At 51.1% G+C, this 26,485-nt stretch overlaps 3 protein-coding genes across 9 annotated transcripts in view; all 3 read left to right on the forward strand.

The window, feature by feature from the left end:
* On the forward strand, window positions 1–6,590 carry LOC119566726 (perilipin-3-like). 2 transcript variants are annotated; one of them, XM_037903125.2, is made up of 8 exons: window positions 1–87; window positions 1,623–1,693; window positions 2,327–2,522; window positions 3,234–3,316; window positions 3,422–3,707; window positions 4,435–4,625; window positions 4,807–4,929; window positions 5,848–6,590. In XM_037903125.2, the coding sequence occupies exons 2-8, from the start codon at window positions 1,640–1,642 to the stop codon at window positions 6,217–6,219; spliced, it is 1,305 nt and encodes a 434-aa protein (XP_037759053.1). In that variant the 5' UTR covers window positions 1–87; window positions 1,623–1,639; the 3' UTR covers window positions 6,220–6,590. The 2 variants fall into 2 exon arrangements, with proteins under 2 accessions (XP_037759053.1, XP_043403427.1); XM_043547492.1 differs by having other exon boundaries at window positions 5,851–6,590.
* Window positions 5,779–26,485, forward strand: part of LOC102945017 (perilipin-3) — a 23,981-nt gene continuing 3,274 nt past the window's right edge. Inside the window, exons 1-5 of one of the 5 annotated variants that reach the window (XM_043547486.1) lie at window positions 5,779–5,784; window positions 19,750–19,753; window positions 24,248–24,405; window positions 25,539–25,627; window positions 25,976–26,261. In XM_043547486.1, the coding sequence (XP_043403421.1) occupies window positions 24,261–24,405; window positions 25,539–25,627; window positions 25,976–26,261 (520 nt within the window). In that variant the 5' untranslated portion in view covers window positions 5,779–5,784; window positions 19,750–19,753; window positions 24,248–24,260. Of the gene's footprint in view, window positions 5,785–19,749; window positions 19,754–21,781; window positions 22,123–23,596; window positions 23,677–24,209; window positions 24,406–25,538; window positions 25,628–25,975; window positions 26,262–26,485 lie in introns of those variants that run through there. The other 4 variants (XM_043547485.1, XM_043547484.1, XM_043547487.1 and 1 more) reach the window with 4 other exon arrangements.
* LOC102945236 (perilipin-3-like) lies at window positions 11,537–18,873 on the forward strand. Of its 2 annotated transcripts, none has more exons than XM_043547490.1 (8): window positions 11,537–11,709; window positions 12,804–12,883; window positions 13,826–14,021; window positions 14,673–14,755; window positions 15,104–15,341; window positions 15,836–16,011; window positions 16,427–16,555; window positions 17,786–18,873. In XM_043547490.1, the coding sequence occupies exons 1-8, from the start codon at window positions 11,664–11,666 to the stop codon at window positions 18,146–18,148; spliced, it is 1,311 nt and encodes a 436-aa protein (XP_043403425.1). In that variant the 5' UTR covers window positions 11,537–11,663; the 3' UTR covers window positions 18,149–18,873. The 2 variants fall into 2 exon arrangements, with proteins under 2 accessions (XP_043403425.1, XP_007052776.2); XM_007052714.3 differs by having other exon boundaries at window positions 11,540–11,564.

The following is a 26,485-nucleotide window of genomic DNA, read 5'->3' on the forward strand; positions in this document are numbered from 1 at the left end:
CCATGATGACATCATCAGAGGAATATAATGGCTGAGACTTGGGCAGAGGTCTGAGTATTGATGAAGGATTAGTAGTGTGGAAGTTTGGTAAGATGTGCGGTTAACCTCTGTGTTATGTCTCTGCTTCCTAGGTTCTGTATGTGTTTAGATGGGGGCTCTTTTCTTACACAGAGTGTGACTCAATGTCTTGCCTGGTGGCCAGTAGTGGCTAGGATTGAATGATCAGAAACTCTTAGCTACTTTCAATGCTTGGTAGCTGTACTTGTGTAAAACATTTCTAGCTGAGTCTTCTGAGCAAACAGTTTCCTTCCCTGGACTATCTGCCTTCCAGACTGGGAGGCCTGGATTAATGGTATCTTCCAGGAGATGGAAGCTTCCTTAGAGGAGAATAGAATATTTAACAAGGAGAACTAAATTAGAGCCTGGACTATGGGGGAAAAACTCTCCACTCAGCTCTCTACCTGAGCAAAGCTATGCTGTTCCCACTCAGGAATGGGGATTGGGACTTCTGGTTGTGGTCTGAGTTCTGGCTTGTCCTAATGTTCTGCAGGTGGAAACACTTGACTGAGGTGGCTGAGACTGGAGTGCTGGGTAACCAATATGTATCTGACACAGATAATGCAGGAAACGCTAAAAGAAAACAGGCCTGGTGCCTTCCCATAAGGGAAATGCTTCCCAGCCCTAGCTTTCTAGTTAGTGGTCTCTCTCTCGCCTCCAGGGGTGATGTAAATTTATCTGAACTGGAATCTGTTTCTTTACCAGACCAGTCTCTAGCTGACAATAGAAAATATTTGTATTTTTACCAGCTAAATCGGCTTTAAAATAACCAGCCTGCCATAGTGGGCGTCTCCTACGTAGACTCATATATATTAAGGTCAGAAGGGGCCATTATGATCATTTCCTATGTAATTCAGTATCCAGGGAGACTCCTACACTACTCACTCAAGAGGTCCCTGAAGGCTCCCCCGTGGTACCTTCTCAATTCAGTGTTCTGTGTGTGTAGTCAATAGCTACTACCTTCAGCAGGGTAGCTTCTGTCAGTGATTGTACTCTGGGACAAATGGAATTAGCCCCGGTACTATTTGGGAAAAGACTAAACTAGGAGGGTGCCTCTGATGAGCTGTGCAGGTGTCCTGGTGCTCCCCTTGGGAGGGATTGTTGGGTCTAGAAGTCTGAGGAGAAGCTTTGGGAGTGTGTAACACCGACAGACCCTGGTGATCGGCATGATCAAAACTGCGACCTCTGGAGCTAAATGCATAAGCCTCTACTGCATGAGCTAAAAGCCATAAGGCTCTTAGCTAAGACTGTAGAGCGGATGCGTTAATCTCTGTCTCTCTAACTGGTCCTGGTGCCACGAGATGGGACAGAAGAACATACCCACAAGGTGTGTGGATTACAAGTGCATCCCTGGGCTTGAGGAACTGGCTGTCTCTAAGCCTGCCTTAGATCAAAGGTTTAAGGCCCTGGCCTGTTCTCTGTAGAGAGAGACTTACTACAGGGGGACAACCTGGTCTCCATCTTAGAGAAAATGGACCGGGAGCAGCTCTCCTCATGTTCCTACACAACATTGATTTCACTGTTTCCTGCTGTAGCCACTCAATATTCCTTTTTGGGCCTTGCAGGGACATCTCACTCCACCATGTCTGCTAAGGAAAAGGAACCACAGGTGGAGATCCAGGCAGAGGAGCAACAGGTGGGTCTCTCCTGGGGAGGCAGGTGTGCTTGGCAGCTGGAAGGGCTGTTCTAGCTTGAATGTCTCCACTGCTGGAGACAGGGACTCGTAACCACAACACTAGCTAATGCTCCAAGTTCTAGTTCTCAGAGTGCCGTAGTCACTACCCAAAGTGCCTCCTGAATCCGGGAGGAGCACCAGCACTGGTGACCCTCTGAATGCTGTCTCCACTCGAACACCGGCAAATCCCGCTGATTGTAATGCCCAGTGCGGGCATTGTACCGGGTGCTGGACCGAGACATGGTTCCTGATCAGGAGAGGCTGCACTTGGAAAGACAAAAGGTCTCTCCATTCCTGCTCTCACTGACGGAACGAGATCATGACACAGTTCTGTTTTGTTGGTGGGCGTGCCAGGATGGAAATGGCGTTCCTGAGACCTTGCTGAATATTGGCAGCTGTTCCAATGGGACCAGGCTTCTGGGTCTGTAACTAATGTCACAGGCAGACCACTGAACCCCTGCTGACAGGAACAGGAGACTGCCTAGCTCTGGGGACAGTCTCCTACAGAATCAGTAGTTGCAGAGGGAAAGACAGGAGGGGCACCTCGAGAAGCCAGGAGCTCTTCCCCAGCTGACTCCTCTTTCCCTCCCCCAGACTGCAGTGGACAGGGTGGCTGGCCTGCCCTTGGTCAGCTCTGCCTGTGAGATGGCCTCTGCCAGCTATGCTGCCACCAAAGAGACCCACCCAGCCATCAAAGCGGTCTGTGAGGTGGCAGAGACAGGGGTGAGGGCCATCACCTCTGCTGCCATCACTGGGGCACGGCCCATCCTGGACCAGCTGGAGCCACAGCGTGAGTAAGGGAAGGGAGGCAGGAACACTCCTGTGTGTGTGGTGGGGGAGGTGGGTCTGGGGGCAGGCTCAGCCTACAGTGGCTCTAGGCCCACTACTGAACTCTGCCTCCAACTGGCCACAAACAGAATCCACAGACTCCCTTCTCCTGTTCCCCTGAACTCGGCTAGGTCCTAGACGTGATCTGGCCAAGGCATTGGCCTTGTGCGGAGCAGCTCTGATGGCTGCAGCAGCTGCTGTTGGGGACTCTTGCTCAGGTACCAGCGGTGAGCTGGGCCAGCCTAGAGGCAGGCAGTGCCCAGGCACAATCCCTGGTGTGTGTGGCTGGCCCAGTACCACACAGCCACATGCACTGTGTATGGCACCTAATGCCATGGAGCAATACCTGCTAGAGGGCACAGGAAGCAGCTCCAATGCTAAAAGGATCTGAGCCCATTGCAGGCACTGGAGACTCCTGAAACCCTCTAGGAGAAGGTGGGAGTGGATGAACAGATGACTGGCAGCAGGATCTCCTGAGTGCTAAACCTGCGCTGACCCAGACTGGCTCCATAGCCTTGGGCAACTTGCCCAACCCCTCTTCCTTGGCTTTCCCATCAGTAACCTGGGGACACTTGCTTAGGAACACCAGTCCTCCAATGTCACACGGATTAGCAGCCCCATGAGATCTGTGCACGTGAAGGAATTAAGGGAACGAGTTCTGTGGTTGTTACAGTTGCAGCAGCCAATGAATATGCCTGTCGGGGTCTGGACAGACTGGAGGAGCAGCTGCCCATCCTGCAGCAGCCGATTGAGAAGGTAACCACACGAGTGTCACGGCTGGTCCTGGAGCAGGATGAGGCTGTGGGCCCTTCACTTCTGCTTGGTGTTCAGTGACCTCTCTTCTGACCCCTTTTCCTCTAGGTGGCTTTGGATGCCCAAGACCTCGTGCGTGCCACAATGGTGGGTGCCAAGGATGCCGTCTGCAGCACGGTCACTGAGGCCAAGGATGCAGTGACCAGCATGGTGGGCGTGGCCCAAGGGGCTGTCCAGGAGAGCGCGGAGGTGACCAAATCCGCCGTGACCAGCAGCATGAGCACAGTGATGAGCTCCAGCATGGGGCAGATGGCTGCGAGTGGCATAGAAACAGCATTGGGGAAATGTGAGCAGCTGGTGGACCACTACCTCCCCATGACAGAGGAGGAGCTTGGTAAGAACCCCTCTGCTGAATAGAAACCAATGTGACCCTGGTGTCTTGGGGCATGGCTTGGACTCCCAGTGTTCACAGCTGATCTGCCAAAAGAGCCACCTCTCCTTCAGGCTCCCTTGCAACTTAGCTTGGCTACTAGCCCTCCCCTTGTTCCTTCATGCTGGGCCCTCTGCTCGCCCTGTCTGATGGCTCTGACGCTGCTCCCTGTGCAGCTACCCGCTGCCTTACTGGTCGGTGCTGCAGGGCATCCAAACGTGCCCTGGGAAAGTTTCCATAGGTCACAAGCTTTGGGAGGGCTGAATGCATCCCTGCCTTGTATCCTAGCCCTGCCAACTGGTGGTGCAAGTAGATTTTAACTCTTACCAGTACGGCGACTCATAGGAGGGACCCAAAAGCTGGGGGTACATGACCCCCCACATGTGACTTCCCCCAAATGACCCCACCCTGCCTTGTGTGGGGGGCTCTACAGACACCAGGCAGGAGATGCAACTACCTGGAAGGGCTGGGCGGGGGCAGCTGGGGGCAGTACAGCCACACCGGAGGAGCTGCCAGCGTTCTGCTCCTTTAACTACTAGATTCCTGAGAGCCCTGCAGTTTTCAGTGGATACCAAATGTCTTTCCAGTACGTCTTTCCAGCAATAAATGTTTTAATGGTGTGGCGTACCTGACCTTACTGCCTTACTTGCACCACTGCTGCCAACTGACCCCTGCCCCTTCCCCCTTCCAGCTGAGCTTGCAACAACTCCCGTTGAGGGGCCTGGAGAGGCTCCTGCAGATCAGCGGAGTTACTACATTCGTCTGGGTTCCCTTTCGAGCACGCTGCGCCAGCGAGCCTACCAGCACGCCCTGGGCAAGATGAGACAAGCCAGGCAGAGCACCCTGGAGGCCCTCTCCCAGCTCCAGCAAATTATTGACCTGGTAGGAACATGACCCCTCTCCCCTGCCCTGTAGCTGCTGTGGGTCACGGTCTCTGCAGCCTCCCGTGGTCAGTGCTGCAGTAGTGCTGCCTGCCTGCCTGCTGCCCACACCTAGCTGTGGGAGAGCTTCCCTGGCCAGCCACCTCCTGCTCTTCCCAGCTAACTGCCCTCTCCTCCTGCAGATCAGCCATGCCAAGCAGGCCATAGATCAGAAGCTTCACAATGGCCAGGACCGTCTGTACCAGATGTGGCTCCAGTGCTGCAGGGGGAAGTTGGAAGGGCAGGAGGAACCAGACTTCGCAAAGGTATTCTCCTCCTTCTCGCTCTAATAGCCTTGCTCCAGACAACTGACACACTCTGACAGAGTGTGTCATAAATATAAAGGGAAGGGTAGCCACGTTTCTGTATAGAGTGCTACAAAATCCCTCCTGGCCAGAGGTAAAATCCTTTCACCTGTGAAGGGCTAAGAAGCTAAGGTAACCCTGCTGGCACCTGACCCAAAATGGCCAAGGAGGGGACAAGATTCCTTCAAATCTGGAGTAGGGGGCGGGGGAACAAAGGGTTTGGTCTGTCTGTATGATGCTTTTGCTAGGAACAGATCAGGAATGCAGCCTTACAACTCCTGTTAAGTTAGTAAGTAAGCTAGCTAGAAAATGTTAAATTTTCTTTTGTTTAATGCCTTGTAAAATATGCTGTGCTGGAGAGAACGTGTATTTATTTATTTTTTGTAACTTAATGTTTTGACGAGAGGGATTCTCCATGTTTTGAATCTGATTACTCTGTAAGGTATTTACCATCCTGATTTTACTGATGTGATTCTTTTACCTTTTTCTTTAATTTAAAATTCTTCTTTTAAGAACCTGATTGTTTTTTTTTATTGTTCTCAAGATCCAAGGGTTTGGGTCTGTGCTCACCTGTACCAATTGGTGAGGATTATTCCCAAGCCTTCCCCAGGAAAGGGGGAGTAGGGCTTGGGGGGGATATTTTGGGGGAAGATGTCTCCAAGTGGTCTCTTTCCCTGTTCTTTGTTTAAAACGCTTGGTGGTGGCAGCATACGGTTGAAGGACAAGGCAAAGCCTGTACCTTGGGGAAGCTTTTAACCTAAGCTGGTTTAGGGGGTCTTTCATGCAGGTCCCCACATCTGTACCCTAGAGTTCAGAGTGGGGAAGGAACCTTGACAGGGTGACTTGCAGATACTCCCATCTCTCGCTTTCTCCTTCCAGCAGGTTGAAGCTCAGGCTCTAGCCATGTCCCAGAGCCTCACCCAGCAACTGAAAACCACCTGCCTTACTCTCCTGGGCAGCATGCGGGGCCTTCCCAGCACTATCCAGGACAAGGGCCAGCAGGTCTCGAGCAGTATAGAAGAGCTCCGGGCCTCCTTCTCCAGTGCCGGCTGTTTCCAGGATCTGTCCAGCCATGCCCTTGCCCAGAGTCGGGAGATGGTAACCAAGGCCCAGGAGTCCCTGGATGAGCTGCTGGAATACATGACGCAGAATGTTCCCCTGGACTGGATCGTGGGACCCTTCACTCCCGCTGGAGACTCCCCACCGTGTCCTGATGAGCTGGTGGAGGAAGGAAAGAAGCTGGAGGCCTGAAGGGTTCCCCCTCCTGCTGGAAGGAATCCAGCTGAATTGCCTGCATAGCTAGTGTGGGGTCTCCTCACTAAGGCTGCAGTTCTGCTTTGTCAGATCGTGGACTGAGGTCAGCTCTTTCTTCTGCAGAATTACAGAATGTGAATGTCCTTTCCCAGGCACGCTTCCCCAGAACCATGTATTACCGGTTACAGGGTGGCATCACTAGTCATGCAGGACTGCATCCCTTGTAGGGCTAGTCTGCTTCTGTCAGGATATACATACAGCTGTCTTCCTCTGTACATAGGAAGTGCTCCTGAGCTTGATATTTTTCCTAGATTTGTAATGTGTAAAACTAGGGTTTAATGTCACAATAAACCTCAACTGCATTCAAATTCCTGTCTGCTTAATGTGATTCCCTCCCTGGCTCGTGCTCTGTACAAATATATACTGTACAGGTGACCCCATTCCCCCTCTTCACACACCCCCACAACCCCTTTTTCTCTGGCAGGGCTCCAGAATGGCTGAGCTCGTCTCCTGGGTAAAGGCATCTCTTCAGGTGCCTCCATTTGACACTCTTCCATTGAGACTTTTCTCAAGTAGAAGGAGGCAACAGCCCGTTGAGAACACTCATCTGGCTTCCAGTGTGTAGCAAGGCAACATTACAGACTCTGAGACCAACTAACAGAGGGAAAGACCCAGGTTGTTGAGATAGGGCACTATGGCCTTGAGAGGAAATGGGGTGTGTGGAGAACTGAGGACCTGCTACTGGTAAGGAGCGAAGTTAAAAGGGTCACATACAGTGGTGGGAGACTGCCAGGCCTTGCCTCAAGCCCCATGCAAGAAGCTCAACAGGTTGGAAGTGTCTAGGAAAAGAGATGGTGAATTGACAACTCCAGGCAACTGGGATTTAACAAAACACACACACAGGGAGACTAGCTGCAAGAAATAGAGCAGCAGATAGTCTTGCTGAAGCATGGACATCAGCCAGCCTGCGTCCTTCCTCCCTGCCATTAGCCAAGCACCTGCCTAACCTTTCCTACTGCCTAGTGTAAACCTAGCCAGGCCAATAACTGTACAGGCACGTGGCTCAGGGTTGTGGGAGATCCATAATAGGACCAGTGCTGGGCTTGTAATGCATTTTCCTGAGAGCTCGGGTAGTGTCATCTAGGCAGCTCCGTCACTGTTGCTTATCCCAACTCGGGCTTGAGCTATTAAGCTTCAGGCAAAGAAATGTCTCTTGGGTTCGGTACTGCAACAGCACCATGACCAGGAATGGCTGTGTTGCTCTCAAAGATGGAGACTAGTAACCAAAGTGGTGATGTAAGTAGCTCACATGGCTGGTTACTCCTGATCTCATTGGAAAGGGCCTGCCTTGTACTCCAATCAACTGGGATAAAAACTCTTCATAGAATATCAGGGTTGGAAGGGACCTTAGGAGGTCATCTAGTCCAACCCCCTGCTCAAAGCAGGACCAATCCCCAACTAAATCATCCCAGCCAGGGCTTTGTCAAGCCTAACCTTAAGAACTTGTAAGGAAGGAGATGCCACCACCTCCCTAGGTAACCCATTCCAGTGCTTCACCACCCTCCTAGTGGAAAGTTTTTTCTAATATCCAACCTAAACCTCGCCCACTGCAGCTTGAGACCACTGATCCTTGTTCTGTCATCTGCCACCACTGAGAGCAGTCTAGATCCATCATCTTTGGAACCCCCTTTCAGGTAGTTGAAAGCTGCTATCAAATCCCCCCTCATTCTTCTCTTCTGCAGTCTAAATAATTCCAGTTCCCTAAGCCTCTCCTCATAAGTCATGTGTTCCAGTCCTCTAATCATTTTTGTTGCTCTCTGGATGCTTTCCAATTTTTTCACCTCCTTCTTGTAATGTGGGGACCAAAACTGGACACACTACTCCAGATGAGGTCTCACCAATGTCAAATAGAGGGGAACATTCACGTCCCTCGATCTGCTGGCAATGCCCCTACTTATACAACCCAAAATGCCATTGGCCTTCTTGGCAACAAGGGCACACTGTTGACTCCTATCCAGCTTCTTGTCCACTGTAACCCCTAGGTCCTTTTCTGTAGGAAAATCAGAAACTCCCTAACTGACAGGGAGCAATTACTGAAGCTAATCTGCCTGTGGAACTGGAGGTGTGTTATAAACCCTGCTGTGTTATGGATTAAAAATGGCCCCTCCAACACACTCAGGGGGAAGAGTGAGTAAAAGCACTAGCGAGGTGGAGCCCTGCTCCTTTTAGGGATATGGAAGAGTAAGTGCAGACTTCAGGAGTACTGGTCAGCTAATCTGACTTCTGTGTTCAAGCCCAGTGAAGCTCTTTTCTCTTTAGTCCAGGTCCAATAAAATGTGTGAGGTCAATGAGTGGATTTCACATCAGCAGATATTCGCGTCAAACTTGGAAAGAAGCTGGATTTTCTTTACACATGAAGAGCATTGCAGCCTACATTTCCCCAGCACAGCCCCTACAGCTAATCTTTCCATAGGGAAGGAGTGGTTCTAACACATCCTCAAGCCAGGTTCAGATGTAAGATACACCATCGAAAATGTTGCTGGATCAGTGTCAAGTTATACAAAGCAAATGCAGTAACTGACTAACCCACCGGATGCACTATTTATGGCACAAGGAGCAGTGAGTTATTTCAGCAAACCCCAGCATGATTCACCCATGGGCTCAAGTGTTTAATCGAAAGGCCTGTTGGAGGCTCCAAGGTGTGAGCATAGAGATCACACCAGCTACACCCCAATGGTCTGAATATTAGAAGGAGGAATGGGAAAAGGAAAGAGATGCTTCCTGCCCCCAGCTGGCTTTCTCTCCTGGGTGGCACCCTCTGGATAATTAGTGATTGTAGCTGTAGATCCCAGGTAGGAAGACTTGTAGTGTGCTCTGAACATGGTTGGGCTTGCTGCTTCTGCTGGCTGCCTGTGTGGGAGGGCTATGGATGGGAAGGTGGTTGCTAAGCCCTGAGCATGCAATGGTCTCTCTGTGCTGGTGATACTTGCACCTGTGCAGAGCTCTCTGGAACTCAGCTACTCTTCCTAACTGCCTGTTGAAGTTACTGGGGTCTGAGTAGATGCAGGGGCTGGTTTGTGCAGGGCTCATTGTAGAATCAGGGACTAACACTGCCCCACTCTGGCCCTGGCAGCCACTGAAGCTGAAGATCGTGTGTCTGGATGGAGGCCCACTCACATCCCTCTGTGGGACAGACACATGGGTATGAACATCTAGGCTTGCTTTAAAGGAGTGAGGTGAGCACCTGCCTCAGCCCCAGGCCTCCGTCATTCTCCTCAGCTGCTCCAGGCATTTGCACTCCCTGCTTTGATTTTACTCCCAGTGTGAAGGGCGATGGGGAAGTTATGGGAAGAAGTTATGTCTGGTGTGATCTGCTGTCACTCCGGCTGGGAAGGGCCCTGGCACTGGAGTAACTAGGCCAGGAATGATAATGGGAAGAGGGCAGAGCCGAGCATAGTGGCTATGACTGACCCCCCCAAACTTTGCCCTGAGCTTGTTTCCCCACTTAGTCCTTCCCTGTGGCTGTGTCATTCCCATCATTTCCCCAAATGATCCCCTGATACCCCCTGAGCCTGGGGGTTCCATGTATTGAACTGACACTTATGTTAGACTGAGGGCAGTTAGGGGAGATGGGAAATGCTATCAACAGCAAAGGTAAAAGGTTCCTAGGAGAGTCTGCTGAGGAAATGCCTGTTGCTGGTACAGTGCTCGTGATGGCATCAAGCATATAAGAGCCAGCCACCAAACCATGGCAGAGAGATTGTCAAACATTTCACAGGGCTCCCAGGAGAAAGCAAAACTCAGGTAACGATGCTGGATGGAGTTGTTAGTCTGATTTATTGTGTATGAATGGTACTGGGGTAAGGGCCAAAGGCCTCCCCCGGGACTGGAGCCCCACTCCGCTGAGCGCGACACAAAGTGCTCGCCCGCTTGGAGAAATACCACACAGCATGAGCCAGCCCTGGGACAGAGAACGCACCCAGCCTCTGCCAGAGTGGACGGGGAAGCAAACAGCTGCAGCAACCACCCTGCTGCCCACTGACCTGAATGACTGAATTGAAACATGCCAAGGAGCCGGGGTGGAATTCCCTGGCTAATGGGCACTTCCAAAGTGAGGGTGATATTCATTGGCAGCTTGGTGGGCCTGATGCAGGCATCTCACCTTGTCTATGCCGGGGGGATGCTAAAGACTTTAGCCCCCCAGCCCGCTCCAGGAGCAGCCTGGGTCCTCTCTCGGCTGACTGCAGAGGCGTATTACGCTGCTCGGCCAGCACTGGGAGCCAGAGGGTTTCCGAAGGAGAAGTGTCCACATGCAGTGTGTGAGGATGTCCCTAGTGATATAGACATACCATCCCAGGGGTAACCCCGCGGTCCCGATCCTACACTAGCTCTGTGCTTCTGTGACCCAGAGCCCCTGTGGTGGAGTTGCCCTGGAGCCCATGCTCCTTTCCTGAGGTCAGCAGATCTGCACACCGGCAGGGCCTGCCCCTGGGCAGTCAGGTGCTGGATGTGGCCTACCCTAGGAAATGTCCCCTCAGCACTCCACAGGCATCCCATCACCCTCTACGCCAGGGGTGGCCAACCTGAGCCTGAGAAGGAGCCAGAATTTACCAACGTACATCGCCAAAGAGCCCCAGTAATACGCCAGCAGCCCCCCCATCAGTACTCCCCTCCCCCTGCTCCCAGCGCTTCCCACCCACCAGCAGCCCCACTGATCAGCACCTCCCGCTTCTTCCCCACACCGCCTGATCAGCTGTTTAGTGGCGTGCAGGAGGTTCTGGCTGCGGAGGGGGAGGAGGAGTGACGGCACGGCAGGCTCAGGGGAGGGGGCGGGAAGGTGGAGTGGGGGCAGGGCCTGTGGCAGAGCCAGGGGATGAGCAGTGAGCACCCCCCGGCCCACTGGAAAGTTGGCCCCTGTAGCTCCAGCCCCGGAGCTGGTGCCTATACAAGGAGCCGCCTATTAACTTCTGAAGAGCCGCACGTGGCTCCGAAGTCACAGGTTGGCCACCCCTGGTCTACAGGAACCCAGGAGAACTCGGTGCTGGGGAAGCAGCTTCCCCTGTCTCAGATATCTTCGCAGTGGTCAAGGCCCCCGCCTGGAACAGCTGGGACGCTATATAGGCAAACACCCCCCATGTCAATTGTTACACTGCCATTTTCCAGGGCAACAAGCTCCACCCCGATTCCAGACCTCAGTGGTCAGGGTAGAGTACACCTTCCTGATTGCTTTGATGAGCTGTCTGTCAAGTGTCCCCGCCCTGTGCTGACATCATCACTGGGCTATAAAAGCTATGCAGGGGGTGGTTTGTGTATGGCTGAGGGAGCTGCAGGGTGCAGGCTTGGTGAGCAGTGGGCTGCGAGCTGCCAGCGCACTGTGGCTTTGGGGTCTGAAGTGTTGAGTTTGGAGGGGATTGTTTTGTTTGAGCTTGTCTGTCATTGGAATGGACCTTAAAGCTGTGTTTGCCTTGCAGTGTTTGGCTTTCAATTGTGAGAGTTGGAACCGCTTTCAGTTCTTGAGGGCTGTTAGTGTGGGAAGTTGTGGGGTTAGATGACTGGCCTGCTCTCCATTTCAGTTGGCTGCACTTGCATGTGCATCTAGCTCTGACCCAGATTAATATCTGGCAGGAAGGGAGACGGGGGGCAGAAAGACACTATCTCTGTTTAAAGAGAACAAAATCACTCTTGACCTTGGCTGCTGCCATGAGTTCAGTGGGAGCTTAGAACAAGCAACAGCCAAGATCCTGGCTCAGGAAGGAAGAGCTCTGCTCCCTCAAGAGGAAACCTCTTCTCTTGGGATCCTGGCTTCCCAGCTGGGCCTCCTATGCAGCTTCTCCCTGGCTGGCCATGACCACGCAGTGCTGGTGTTCAGGGGGCTGCTGGAGCTTGTCTCCTCGCACACCCTGATGCTAACTCCCCATCTGTTAGGGGTACTGTGCTTGGCAAAGAGGCTCCAGCCTGGCCTGGGGCATGTCTACCACACCTCAACCATAGACCTCTCCTCCCCTGCCCCCATGTCCAAGGAGGTGGGGCTCAGAGGAGCCCAGTCTGCTTGTGGGAAGGGAGGGGGGTCGGACCCTAGAAACACCCAGGGCTGCTCTGTTCTCCCATCTCCGCCTAGCCTGTATTGCTGAAGGGGCGCTGTCAGCCCCTTCCTACCGCTCTGCCAGGGCTCGGGTCCTGGCTTGTAGAGTGCATGGGGGAGAGGGGGAAGCTGACTCCTCCCTTGGTGCAGTTACTGCCCTGACCCTGCAGCCAGGCTGCAGCTCCCTGTCATGGCTCTGACTCCTGCTGGCAGGAGGAATTTCCCCTGCCTGGCCCTGTGTCCTGCTCACTGAGGTGTCCAAGACCTGCGATACATTTCCTTGGTCCCAGCCACCAGCGTAGCTAGGACGAGCCAGAAAAGAGAGCTGAAAAGAGCGCTCTTGCATTACCTGGTCCTGCAGCGTGGCTTCCCTCCCTGGGGAAGCACATGGGTGCACTACTGTAGCAGCTGTTAGAAATGAGTGAGAGGCTGCAATCTGTGGTGCAGCTGGAAGCCTGAGGCTTGCTGATCCCTTAAGGGTCCCTCCTGGTTCTTGCAGTGACATCTCCTTTCCGCATGTCTGGTAACGCGAGTGAAATCCAGGCTGCCTGCCCTGAGCCCCAGGGACAGGAGCAACAGGTAGGTCCATGCTGGGGAGCTGGCGTCCTGCTGTCCTTCTGACAGAACTTCACTGTGTCAGAAAATGCTGAGTGTGCGGGAGTGAAATGTTTTGCCAAATCTATTGCCCAGTCAACAAAACTTTTGATGAAAGGCAGGCAGGCTTCCCAGGGAAACCTGCCAGTCTGAGGGGGAGCCCCGTAGAGTCCTGGGAAGCCTGTCTGGAGCAGGGTATCTGAGGTCTTGGAGGCTCCCACTCCACAGAGCAGCTAAGTGAAATTGATGTTGTTTTCACTCTTGCAGTTGCTGTAACTGAAAAGGTCAATTCCCCAAAGCTTGTTTCAAAACCTCTTGGTGTTTCTGATTTGAACTGTTTGGCAATCTCCAGTTAGCAGAGAAGTTTTTGTTTGCTTTTGTTCCAAATTGGCTTTGGCGAGTGCTAACTAGAATAGTTCTGGAGCAGCCCGGCACTCGTCCCTGCTGTACTGATTGCAGATGCTAACCCTGGAGCACAAGGGGATTTGTGCAGAGGCACTCCTCAGGCAGGACTTTTCCCGTCCACTAGTTCTTGTGAAAGGAAGCCCAGGACTAGCTGTATTAACCCTGTCAGCAGCAAGGATGGGGTTAGAGCTTAGCTGTGGCATCCCAGCTGGGATATAATAGATGGATATAGCCCCCTACACTGCTGGGAGTGGAGCTCTGCCATGCCGTACGTGTGCAGAAGGAAGCAAGGATCATTCTGGGGGTGTCACTAACTATTAAGGCTGAGCTAGCTGGGTTATGGTGTGGAGGAGCTAAAATGGCCTGGGATGGGGGAGCGCTGAACTCTTTGGCACCCAGCTCTGTGGCTAGCTGGGTACAGAGTTACCCTCTTGGGAATGTTAACAGACCGAGGAGTCACTCAGTCCAGTCATGTGCCCCAGACAGCGAATGTTCCCCAGCTGACTCCTTCCCCTCCCTCAGACTGCAGCGGAGAGGGTGGCTGGCCTGCCCTTGGTCAGCTCTGCCTGTGAGATGGCCTCTGCCAGCTACGCTGCCACCAAAGAGACCCACCCAGCCATCAAAGCGGTCTGTGAGGTGGCAGAGACTGGGGTGAGGGCCATCACCTCTGCTGCCATCACCGGGGCACGGCCCATCCTGGACCAGCTGGAGTCTCAGAGTGAGTAAGGGAGGGGAGGCAGGAACACTTCTGTATGAACAGCTTGGGGTGGGTACCTGACAGATCTTGCCTGAGTTCACTCTCATGTCCTGGCAAATGAGTGTTTGTAGACAGTGCCCCCTTCCTGGTGTGTTGTCTGCTTGCAGCTGGACACAGGTCCTGGGACAAGACACTGGGCAGGTAACACTCCATGGGGACTAGTGCCGCTCTGCAGGGATTGCTGTGGGGCAGGGCACGGTTCCCCCTCTCCCAGGACTGGGAGAAGCCAGCTGAGAGCGAGCAGCGTCCAGCATCCAACCCTGATCTCTCCATCCCCATAAAGAGAATGGGGCACGAACCAGTCTAAAAACGCTGGCGTGAGGCTTGCAGGAGCCCATGGGAATCCCTGACAAGAGCTAGAGTGCAAGAGAACATTAATCTCAAGAGGTTCTGGTTGCTTCGGGGGGCTGTCTTGTTCTCCTGAGGGATCTTGGGGCCAGCACTCTGAACCCGGAACTGGTAGCCAGGACCTGAGTTCTTAGCCCCACACGACACATGGGGAGGCTATTTACATCAAAGGGACATCGGGGCTGGGGGTCCCCCTGCCCAAATGCTTGCTGTGATTGAACACCTAGGAAGGAGTTGAGGGAAACCACTCTGATCCTCTTGTAGTTGCAGCAGCAAATGAATGTGCCCGTAAGGGACTAGACACCCTGGAGGGGAAGCTTCCAGTGCTGCAACAGACTGTGCAGAAGGTAAGAACCCTTCACCCTGGTTACAAAAATCCCACTTCCTGGTTTGTGGGCAGACCACAGAATTACTGCCTCATCTACTCCATTGATGCTGCCAAGTAGCAACGAACACTTTCTTGAAATCCAGGTTTTGTCTGGGGCTTCCCACAGCTGTAACACCTGCACAAGGAGGCCAGGGGGTGGGGGGCATGTATGCTAGAAAGCTTCCACAGAAGAGCATTCTCCACTTGGAGGGAGAGATCCTGCTATGCTTCCCTCCTCTTCTCCCCCCCTGCCCCCCCCAAAAAAACCCACCCATCTTGTAGCTCTGGCATATGTGGCCATGACCTCTCCTCTGACACCTACCTCTAGGTGGTTTCAGATGCCCAAGACCTAGTGCGTGCCACAATGGTGGGTGCCAAGGATGCAGTCTGCAGCACGGTCACTGAGGCCAAGGATGCAGTGACCAGCATGGTGGGTGTGGCCAAAGGGGCTGTCCAGGAGAGCGTGGAGGTGACCAGATCCACAGTGACCAGCAGCATGAACATGGCTCTGGGGAAATCTGTGCAGTTGATGGATGACTACCTCCCCATGACAGAGGAGGAGCTCGGTAAGTATACTGGTGCTGCCTCTCCATGGCCCAATAGCACAATGGGGCTTTAACCTCTGTATCCTCCTAATATGCTCCCTCATGCTCTGTGGGGTAACGAGGGCCATGCAACCCACCTTGATCACATAGGCCTGCTGTCTCTTGCAACTTGAGAATCTGACTTGTGTTCTGCCCATTAGGTGGCAGCTAGTGGACATCCTGCAGCAAATGTTGGCAGCTGGAAACAGTTTACCAGAGATCCTTTCTTTACAGAAAATATGGTATTGGTGGGTGGAGGGGAATCTCCCATCTCATCTGGGAGGCAGGGCTGGAATGAATACTCGTGTCCATGTCTCTGCCTGCTCCCTCATTGTAGTGATCCTCACCTTGTGTGTTTGATACATCAGTGCCTGTAGCTAGGAGTCCATAGCCTGGAACAGAATACCAGACCTGGGGTCTGACTCTGCAGTTCAGGTCTCATCACAACTGACCATTTCTCCCTTGCTGTATTCCAGCTGAGCTGGCAACCCCTGTGGAGGGGTCTGGAGAGCAGAAGAGTTACTTTGTGCGTCTGGGTTCCCTTTCTATCAAACTCCGCCAGCGAGCCTACCAGCACGCCCTGGGCAAGATGAGACAAGCCAGACAGCACACCCTGGAGGCCCTGTCCCAGCTCCAGCAAACCATCGACCTGGTAGGACCTTTTGTCTTATTGTATTTTTCCCCTGTAGCGGCTCTGATCACTGAAGATCAGACAGTTGCTTGCCAAGCTCTGCATGTCTCTGAATGACCATGTGAGCGGGTCGGGGGGAGGCAGTCATGCAGTGTCTGCACAAAACTATAGCTCAAAGCCCAGCTGAGTGCCATGTAGTCCTGGGTGCATGATACCTGCATCCATGGGAGTGGGTGTACTGTGACACTGGTCTTTGGTGGCTGCAGAAGTCAACAGCTCCCTTCCAGGTGGAGGGTCTCCAGCCTAGTGGTATCACAAGTGTGGCACTGTCTGCTTCACTCAGCTTCTGCTGCTCCCCTGTACACACTGGGAGCAATATTGGGAGGAGCTCTTGTGCTCTGCTGTCCCACATAGTGACTGAATCCCTGTGTCCTAGATAGAACATGTCAAGCAGGCCATGATTCAGAAGGTTCATGATGGGCAGGAGAAGCTGCAGCAGATGTGGCTGGAGTGGCACAAGAGCCAGCTGGGAGGCAGTGAGGATGACCGCTCACCACAGCCAGAGGTATCTGATGGGGTTGTACCCCGGGAGCTGTTGGAACCACAGCTCCCAAACAACTCAGCTGGGTTGGCCTTTCTCACCTTGCTCTGCTGATACACAGCCTGACTCTCCAGGAACTGTTATCACCCAACACAACAGCAGGTGGCTCCACACACCCAACTGAGTTACCTGAGTGCTTTTATCTAAGCCACTCATGGACAAACAGGAGGCCCTCAGCCAATTTCCTAACTCCCCTGCCTTGCACCCCTACTGCAGCAAAAACCCAGAATTATACCATCTTGTGCTGCACAGGGATCTGTAAAACATAAGTTCATTAATAGTTTGCTTCTCCCCCCCACCCCCCGATGTAGGGAAGATATGCAACAGCTTCTGTTTAGAGCTAGGATTCCCAAACACTTCACTTAAAGACACACTGGTTAAGATAAAACATAAAACAAGTTTATTAACTACAGAAAGATAGACTTCAAGCAATTAGAAGTGATAGCAAGCAGATTACTTAGGCTTAGTTTGCCTTTATTTGCTAATATACTAGATATGGTTTGAATTAGCAATATCTCACCCTGGTTGATATGAGCAGTCCACCAGGCTTCCATACATAGGCTAAAAATCCATTTAGCCTGGGGCCAGAACTTCCCCCAGTTTAGTCTCTGCCCCTCGGGGGGAGGGGGGGGGGCATGTCCAGGAAACCTCTTGTGTGGGGAGTGAGGCCAAGAGATGTCTCTCAACATAGGTTGGAACAAAGGGTTCCTGGCAAGTTTCCAGCCCAGCTTGTGGGGGAAAAATATGGTGTCATGCCCTTGCGTGCCTTGCTAAGTCATAGCAGCCATGACTCATAGCCTTCCTGTAAAGGTTTCAGGTAGCCAAGCTCTTCCATGGGCCATTGTCTTGGCTGAAGGGCCATCAGCACTGTAGCTTCATTGTTCCTCAAAGGCTGCTTGTGGGTGTTTTCAACATCTTTCAGTAACCCATACTCAGCAAAACTTTAACTTCATATAAAACAATAGCGCACACAATCTGAGATATTAATGGTCAACAGATTAAGACTTTCAGAATGATACCTTACAAGGCATACTTTGTACAAAATGCCACATAACCATACTGCTGTTGTGAATGTGGGGTGCAGTCACAGTAGCATTGTCCTCTTGCAAAGACTCAATGTGACGGTGCTGTACAGCACATCCTGACAGTGAGCTTCACACACCTAGTCACTCTCCCTCCTATCTCTCTCTACAGGAGATGGTGTCCCAGGCTCTAGCCACTTCCCGTAACCTCATCCTGCAGGTGCAGACCACCTGCCATAGCCTCCTGCCCAACATCCAGGGGCTCCCTACCACTCTCCAGGAGAAGGTCCAGCAAGCCTACCAGAACATGGGAGAGCTCCAGACTTCCTTCTCCAATGTCCAATCCCTCCAGGAGTTGTCTGAGGGTATCCTGACCCAGACTCGGGAGAAGTTGACCAAAGCCCAGGAGTCCCTGGATGAGCTGCTGGAATACGTGGTGCAGAACACACCTCTCACGTGGATCGTGGGACCCTTCGCTCCTGCTGGAGACTCTGCTGGTTCTCCCACTGGCTCTGCAGAGGAGGCCATAGCCTGAATGTTTCATATCCATATCTGCTTCTCTTCCCCCACCCCACCATGCTGCAGTTGTTTGTGGTGAACAGCATGTCACAGGAGTTATTGCAATAACTCTCATGGAATGGAGGCAAATCTTTTCACCTTGAACTGCAAACCCAGCACAGGTGGGCTCATCTAATACCTTAGTTTTGTCACCTCCCCACTATAAGTGATGGACAGAATAATTTCTCATGAGTAGCCAACTGTCTAGAACACCCACCTATTAAATGGACCTTAGCTGGAAGCCTTCAGAAGGCATGTGTCTCATGGTGACTTGGCTTCTAAGACTGTTGATTGGTCCTACTGAGCTGGCTCTCCCCTTCCTGCAAGCCCAACTTCCAGGCTGGAGAAGGTTGGGTCAGAGATGGGACCCCCACTACCTTGGGAATCCTGAGGTGTTGAGCACATGCTGGTTACAGGGGGCTGACTCCAGTCCACCTAGAGGTTCTAAGGTATGATTTGTCCAGTGTGAGGGCTCCACCTGGCCTTCCTCCAAACAGCATTCAACCAATACTGCTAGTTCAGTTATGGGTGTTCCTCCCACCTCTCGTTCCTGTACTGGATTTCTCTAAGGTAACTGTAACTGAGCCTTGTTAAAGTGCATAGGGACTGGTAGATATAAAAGGTCTCTGCTGGTGACTAAGCACTTCTGTATGTTAACACAACTAGCCTCTTCCACAATAAACACGAGCTGCTTTCAGACAAGTCTCGTCCTTGTGTTCATCTGCAGATCTCTTCCTGTCTTGCTATCCCACCTTGAATATACCCGCTGACTGAGCCAGGTCCTGGAGACCAGCTCTCCCTGACTAGGGCAGCCTGACTTTGGTTCCTTTGTTTGCTTGCTGTCCTGGGCTGAACAGACTCAGTGCTAACAATGTCAGGAAATGCCATCTCTCATGGATGTTGTTCTGCCCCTCCACCCCACTGAAGACAATGCAGGGTGGGGAGTATTGCTCGGTCCCTGGCCATGGGAATGATGCTCTGCCCTGGACCACTCAGATTTCTGGGGCTTGCCATTCTGCCTTCTCTTCCCCATTTCTTAGCCTGACCAGTTACATGTTGCCTTCCCTGAGTCCTGCCCCTCAACCTCTCTCATTGGCTTTATAGTCTGACAAAGGAGATGCTTAAAGCCTTCATCAGAGAAGCTAATCTGGCACTGAAGTGTTTCTAGTCAGGCAGGGTTGGGGAACTTGATCTCATGCAGGATGATGCTAAAGAATCCTCACTGCTACAAGTACTGGTGTAAAATGTTTCCCCTGAAAGGTGATTGTAGTCTCACCTTCAACAGTCACCACCTGCCCAGGAACCAGACCAGCTTGTAGACAATGCTCAGATAACTAGGTCCTTTTGGTTTCTACTACACTCAACATCCCTGCTTGGATTTCAAAGAAAGCAGAACTTGTCCCAGTATATTAACACAGCTAGAAAAGACACTTGAGAAATGACACAAGGGAATTTGAGGGAACTCCTCTTCTCTTCCCTTCCCTTCCCTCAGAGTTGTCACTCTGACCAAAGTTACTTACAGAATTTCCCTAGCTCAAGTATTAGGTGTCTTTGCTGTGGATGATCAAAGGGGGTCAGCGTGGTTCCACTTGCAGCATTCCTTTTCCAGATTACAAGAATGCTATTAAGACTCTAGTCTTGTTTTAGAAGTTCCTGGGCTTCAAAGAAACCAAATCAGTCAGGCCTCAGTTAGTATAAACCACTCGTGAATATATGCTATGGCCTCCTTTAGCTCAAGATGTAGAAGCTTATACTTAAGCATCCCTGGTTCAGTTGCTAGAGTTTCATTGAATGTCAGTTCTGACTGAAAAAAATTCAATTAACCCCAGATGTGTGGCTTGCAAAATCCTCTGCAATGAACTAGTGAACCACTTATGTAAAGTTTTGTGAAAATGTCTCTCCTGTTCCACACCACTCACCTGTGAGTATGAGAGCGTAGAAAATACACCACATGCACAAGAAAATGAGAACTTTTTGTGCTATGCCAGTGTTTCTCCTCAGGAAGTCTGCACAGGTGCTTCCTGGTCCATGTCACACCAGGCAATCATGTAACTCTCAGTTTTCACCAAAGGGAAAATTGTCACAGCAGCTGCAGTACCAAAATGTAGCCAAGCTGCCAAGGAGTACCAGAGACCTGTGGAACACATTTAAAAGTATTCCTAGACAAGCTGGGGCTAGTGAAAATACAGGCTAAAATTATAAATGGAATCCACAAGGATAGCCAGAAATTAAATAAGGAGAGAGCTTGGCTGGTCCTGGACCAAAGAAAACATGCTGGCCTTTCCCAAAATAGAAAGTGAAGCAAACAACCACAGAAACACTGAACAACAGGGTCAGCACCCTCGTGTGGAATGGGGCTACAGCCTCAAGCTAAGCTTACTCTGGGGCCTCCTATGGGAGCCAGGGAGACCTGAAATGAGCTGATCGCTTTGTCCAAGTGCCATCTTTTAGCTATGCTGCCGTCTAGGAGCAGAATCCTGCTGTGCTGAAGTGGTCAGCTCTTCTGGGCAGGAATCATGAGTCCTAAGCATTCCCTGAGAGACACTGTCTCACTCAGTGGTTGTACTTCTCAGCCAATCACACTGATAAAACATCTAAAATTATGGCTCTTACTATTCCCCTGATAGCCCTGCTGCCTGCACTCCAGAGAAATCTCTGATTTATTTTAATATCCCTGTTAAAATGAGCTAGCTGATGGCATATGATTAAAAACTGGCTAACTGATAGGTCTCAAAATGTAATTGTAAACAGGGAATCACCATGGAGTTGATGTATTTCTAGTGGGGTCCCAGGGGGATCAGTTCTTGGCCCTATACTATTTTAACATTTTTATCAATGACATGGAAGAAAAAAAATAAAATCACTGATAAAGTTTGCACATGACAAAAAAATTGGGGAAGTGGTAAATAATAAAGAGGACAGGTTACTTGGTAAAAGCAAACAATATGCATTTTAACATGGCTCAATGTATATGCCTAGGAACAAAGAATGTAGGCCATGCTTACAGGATTGGGTTGGGGACAGAATCTACCCTGGGAAGCAGTGACTCTGAAAAATATTTGGGGGATAATCAACCAAACATGAGCTCCCAGTGTGATGTTATGGCAAAAAGCGTTAATGTGATCCTGGGATGCATAAACGGGAATCTTGAGTAGGAGGAGAGAGGTTATGTTATCTCTATTTGGCACTGATGTGACTGCTGCTGAAATGCTGTGTCCAGTTTTGGTGTCCACAATTCAAGAAGGATGTTGACAAATTGAGGAGTGTTCTGAGAAGAGCCAGAGAATGATTAGAAAACCAGCCTTATAGTGATAAACTCAAAGAGGTCAATTTATTTATCTTAACAAAGAGAAGGCCAAGGGATGACTTGATCACAGTTTGGAAGTACCTACATAGGGAACAAATATTTGAGAATAAGCTCTCCAATCTAGCAGTCAAAGGTGTAACACCATCCAATGGTTGGAAGTTGAAGCTAGACAAATTCAGATTGGAAACAAGGCATACATTTTTACAAGTGACAGTAATTAAGCATTGGAACAATTAACCAAAGGGTCATGGTGGATTCTCCATCACTGATCATTTTTAAATCAAGGCTGGATGTTTTTCTAAAAGCTCTGCTCTAGGAATTATTGGGGGTGGGGGCAGATCTCTGACCTGTGCTATACAGGAGGTCAGAGTAGATGATCACAATGGCCCCTTTTGCCTTGGAACCTATGAATCTATAATATCAGGGCTCCACTAATACCTGTTGTTTTGTTAAGATGGCTGAAGGGGAAAAGGTGTTTCCTACAAAGCTACTCATTGGTCAGGGTGGAGAGCTCTGATTTCTTTCTGGTGCTGTCTGTCTAGGCCTGCCCTCCGATGACATCAGCACTGGTATATAAAGCCTGAGCAGCATTTGTATACTGTACCAGTGCAGGATCTGAGAACTGACTGGAGAACCTTGCTGAGGTAGGCTGTGGTTTTTATTGAAATAACTATGCCTGCCTGCCTGCCTGCCTGTTGGAGAGAGGGGTTGTTTGGCCAGTTCTGAAGTGTTTGGTGGGGTTTTTTTTTTGTTTTGTTTTTTCAGCTGTGAAATGTGTGGTCTTAATTTAACCTATTTCAGTGTGTGGCATCTGCATTATTAAGAAACAAACTTCAGACCTTTCAGTACTGGCCTAGAAGGGAGATGCTTAGAGATGAAAGCTCTTGAGTTTGTCTTGTGATCTGTGAAACTCTGGATTAGTGAAGAGGAAGGAAGGGGGAGTTATGAGACTTTCTTGCCAATCCTGAATGTCAGGCTAGTCCTAGTGCTGCTCAGTCACCCTTCCTGGGTGAAACCCAAGAGTGTTTGGGGGCTGGGGATGAGTGGGTGGATTTTGTTTGTTTTTGTTGTGTGTTTTAAAGGTTTATGGCTTTGTTATGAGGTCTTGACTAATCAGCTGCAGATGGGAATTACCTGCCTTGGGAAGCTGAATCAATTAACCAGGTTTAATCAATGAGCTTAGTAAGGCAGGGCTAATGAGAAACAGGTGGAATATGATCATAGAAAAGACAAATCTGCTGCTTTAGGTGAAATTCTGATGGGGCTTTAAATCTCTGCATCAAGTGGTCTGACTCTCTAACCCCTGGTCAACAACTCTGGTGCCTCTAGCAAGGGGAGCTCTCATGCTGTGCAGATGGGAGTCCTTAACCACTTAGAAATGGTCCCATGATGATGGTCACAGGGTTGCCGTCTGTCTGCAGGGGGATGTTTACCTTCATTAGGCTTGTTTTCAAGCTTAGTAGCTAGTATCTCATGTACTTGAGGAAACTCCTCCCTTCAAGCTTCTCCTCCAACTCTAAACCTGTCTTTCTCTGAACCCCACATGAGGGGAAATGCTATAAACAAGGCAAACTGCTGGGTCCCCATTTTGACTATTTCTGTGTGCAGTGTAAGAATGAAATCCTAACCCTTGCTCTCCTAGCTGCTTGATGGTCGGATGGTGAGCTTGGTTGGCTGTATCCTCTCATTTCAATCTCTTTAATGATGCTGGACAAAGCAGTTATCAGCACCTGCTGAGGGAGCCGGGGGAAGGAACTGTGGGCTTCTTGCTGGTCGTGTGTTGCAGGAACACTCACTAGCAGTTGCTGGATTGTAAAGCAACTGTTGTCACTATAACCTACACAACCATCCCAGACCTGCCTGTGCCCCTGCCTCTGGGTTTGGCCACCCCTCTATGGCAAGCAAGTGGCATGACTGAGCTGCTGCATTGGTTGGCTCTAGTCTCTTGGCATAAACTAGAGTGGCTGAAAAGGTAATGGTTAAGATGACTCTGCCCTCAATAGAACTGCCTTGGGCACTTGAGGAATGATAAAACGCACTGTCTGCATTTAAGCTGTTAGTCTGGGCACCGCTTGCCTCTTGTTGTTAGGCTAACCTCTGTGACGATCTCTTCCCCAGCAGCATTTGGCTTCACCATGTCTTCTAACGAGAATGACGTTCAGGATGCTCCCTCAAAGAGAGGGGAGCAGGAGCAACAGGTGAGTGTGTGTGCTGGAAATCTGGCGGGTGAGAGCCTGGTTTTGGCTGCTCCGACTTCTAGCCAGTCATCCTATAGTGACTGCTGCCGTGGCTCTAGCCCCAGGCATATGGTGGTGGCAAACCAGCCTATTCCTAGACCTAGGTAGCAGAACAAGAAGCATCAGCCCTCCTGAGGAGTCCAGGTTCCAACGTGGCTGGTAAATCTAGATAGCTACCGTGACCTACAGTAGTAGCTAACCATCACTCTGTCTGTGATGGGAATACGGTGCGGCTCCTCAGCATGACTGAGCATGGTTGCACTGAGGCCTGCCCCATCCTAGGAAGTCACTACACCATTAAAGGGCTCTCTAAGAAGTGGCTGACAGACTTAATGCTCTGGTGTTACTGTGTCTGGCCTCCTTTGCCCAGGAGGCTGCAAGCCTTCAAATCTGAAGGGGGTGATGGAGAGTAAAGGTAGCTGGCCTACCCATAGTCCTTCATACTAACTAGCAAGCAATGGTGGTCATGACTCTCCTTTTCGTTCTCCTGTTAGAACTTGGTGAGCAGAGTAGCCGGTCTGCCCTTGGTCAGTGCTGCTTACGACATGGTCTCCACCACTTACACATCCATCAAAGAGACCCATCCCGTCATCAGATCCATCTGTGATGTGGCAGAGACTGGAGTGAGGACCATCACATCTGCCACAGTCAGTGGGACCCAGCCCATCCTGGACCAGCAAGAGCCTCAGGGTGAGTGAAGGAGGGGGGATGATCCCATATGCGGGGGAAGGGGAATGAATTGCCAAGTGAGTCCCAAGACGGAACTGTCCTCCCCGAGTGAGAAATGGAGCCTTCCTCTCCTGTGTAGGTGCATGACACTCCTTCATCCTGGGAGAAGGGCTCCCTGCTTCACCGGGTATCCCCACTGACTACATCATGGGTATTCTGCAGCACCCATCAACATAGCACATGAGTACCAAACACCACTCTGAACCATGGTCCGCATTATTCAGTTACATGGGGTCCACCATTTTATACGCCAAATACAAAGAACTGTGAACGAAGCTTCCTGATTGCTGGGGGTAGCACAGTTTGACACCACCAGGCCAAAGCAGTTACATGTCTTGGGCTTGACATGTCTCCATGATTTAATCTGCTTCATACACAGCCTTGTAATACTGCTATTGACTCCTCATATTGTTCCAGCTCCCCTGCTAGACCCTCTGGTACCAGCCACCAGAGACGTGTCCAGCAAAGCTTAGTGTCAAGCAGTGCTTAGCTGGAGCCTCCTACACAACTCCCTATGCCTGCTGCAGTTAGCCGACCCCATTCTCACAATCCCAACTCTGTCTCCAGGTAGTGCACTGGATGCCTTCTGTTTTATTCCACCCCAGCCTGCTGGTGAGCAACACAGTTTCCTGTGGGGTAAGGCTGAGCATTGCCAGCCAAAAAGACCTTCTCCAACAATCCACCCCTGGCCAGCCGCGTAACTCCACTGGGGTGCAAACAGCACCACGTTCTGGAGCAGTGCTGGTGTGGCAGCTAGAACAGGTGCTGGAATGAACTGTCTGGAGGAGAGGTTCTTTTTCACAAAGTGTTCTTCTCCCACCTGAGGGTCTCTCTCAGCAGAAGTAAAACCACTCCTTCACATGGGCAGCGTGGTCTAGTGATTTTGCTCACAAATAGGAACAAGAACCACTTCCTGAGGTCTAGTCTTACTCCAACACAAACTTACTCCAGCCTCTGACTAGTTCACCTCTCTACCCTCTCAAAGAGTACATGGGAGGTGACCTCCCATGTATAGAGGGTGCAAGGAACTCGGGGAACCCCCCTGAACATGCATGTCCTATTGAAATGGAAAGGCTTTTGGTATCTAATCCTAGAACTGTTAGTATCAGCCAGTGACTACGCCTGCGAGAGCCTGGACAAACTGGAGGAGAAGCTGCCCGTCCTCCAACAGCCAGATGACCAGGTAACTCTAGCCTTTGTTTCAGGGCTCCCTGTGGAGGGGAAGGGCTGCAGCGGTTTGAGACCTGGTACTGCCCTAGCTGAGGAAGGCTCTGACCGAGCACAGCTGCTAGATTGTAGAACCAAAGTGTTCCAGGGAGGGGAGAGGGGCGGTCCATGCAGTCTCCACTAGGAGCATTGCATCAGCCAACAGAAGGCTCTGTCAGGCAGAGGGAGTAGTGGAGTTTCAGGTGAGTCAATGCTTGAGTTATGGGGGTGTGGGGGGGGATTTCACCACCCCAATTTGGTGCCCAAGTGTAAGTGTCTATTGCTGTTTTGAGTGGACATAAACTGACCTTTCTTCTGCCTGCAGGTGGCCTCTGATGCCAAAGAGCTAGTATCATCCACACAGACGGATGCCAAGGATGCCGTCTGCAGCACGGTCACTGAGGCCAAGGATGCAGTGACCAGCATGGTGGGCGTGGCCAAAGGGGCTGTCCAGGAGAGCGTGGAGGTGACCAAATCCGCCGTGACCAGCAGCATGAGCACAGTGATGGGCTCCAGCATGGGGCAGATAATCACGAGTGGCGTTGACTTGGTACTTGAAACGTCTGAGTCGTTGGTGGATCACTACCTCCCAATGACGGATGAGGAACTTGGTTAGAATGCTCCTACACTCCTTCATAAACCTAAAGAAACGTGATCCCTGTCTCTGATACCCCTACAAAGGTTTTTGGTATGGCCCTAGGGGTAACTTGGATAACAAGAAGCTTCGTCTCCCCATATCACAGGTGTGCCCAGGTGTAACTTGCTCATCCTGTACCCATTGCTGGTATTTAGGAGTTCAGTGCATCATAACTTGCACTTGTCACATGGGGTTACT

Source organism: Chelonia mydas, chromosome 5 (assembly GCF_015237465.2).
Source record: "Chelonia mydas isolate rCheMyd1 chromosome 5, rCheMyd1.pri.v2, whole genome shotgun sequence".
Classification (NCBI taxonomy): Eukaryota; Metazoa; Chordata; order Testudines; family Cheloniidae; genus Chelonia; species Chelonia mydas.

Excerpts from the sequence above, each read along its gene's own strand:
- LOC119566726 (XM_037903125.2), top strand. The coding sequence starts at position 1,640 with ATGTCTGCTAAGGAAAAGGAACCACAGGTGGAGATCCAGGCAGAGGAG. Across the intron at positions 3,317-3,421 it reads TGCAGCAGCCGATTGAGAAG|GTGGCTTTGGATGCCCAAGA; the intron begins GTAACCACACGA and ends CTTTTCCTCTAG. Across the intron at positions 4,626-4,806 it reads TCCAGCAAATTATTGACCTG|ATCAGCCATGCCAAGCAGGC; the intron begins GTAGGAACATGA and ends CTCCTCCTGCAG.
- LOC102945236 (XM_043547490.1), top strand. The coding sequence starts at position 11,664 with ATGGACCTTAAAGCTGTGTTTGCCTTGCAGTGTTTGGCTTTCAATT. Across the intron at positions 12,884-13,825 it reads CCCAGGGACAGGAGCAACAG|ACTGCAGCGGAGAGGGTGGC; the intron begins GTAGGTCCATGC and ends CCCCTCCCTCAG. Across the intron at positions 16,012-16,426 it reads TCCAGCAAACCATCGACCTG|ATAGAACATGTCAAGCAGGC; the intron begins GTAGGACCTTTT and ends CCTGTGTCCTAG.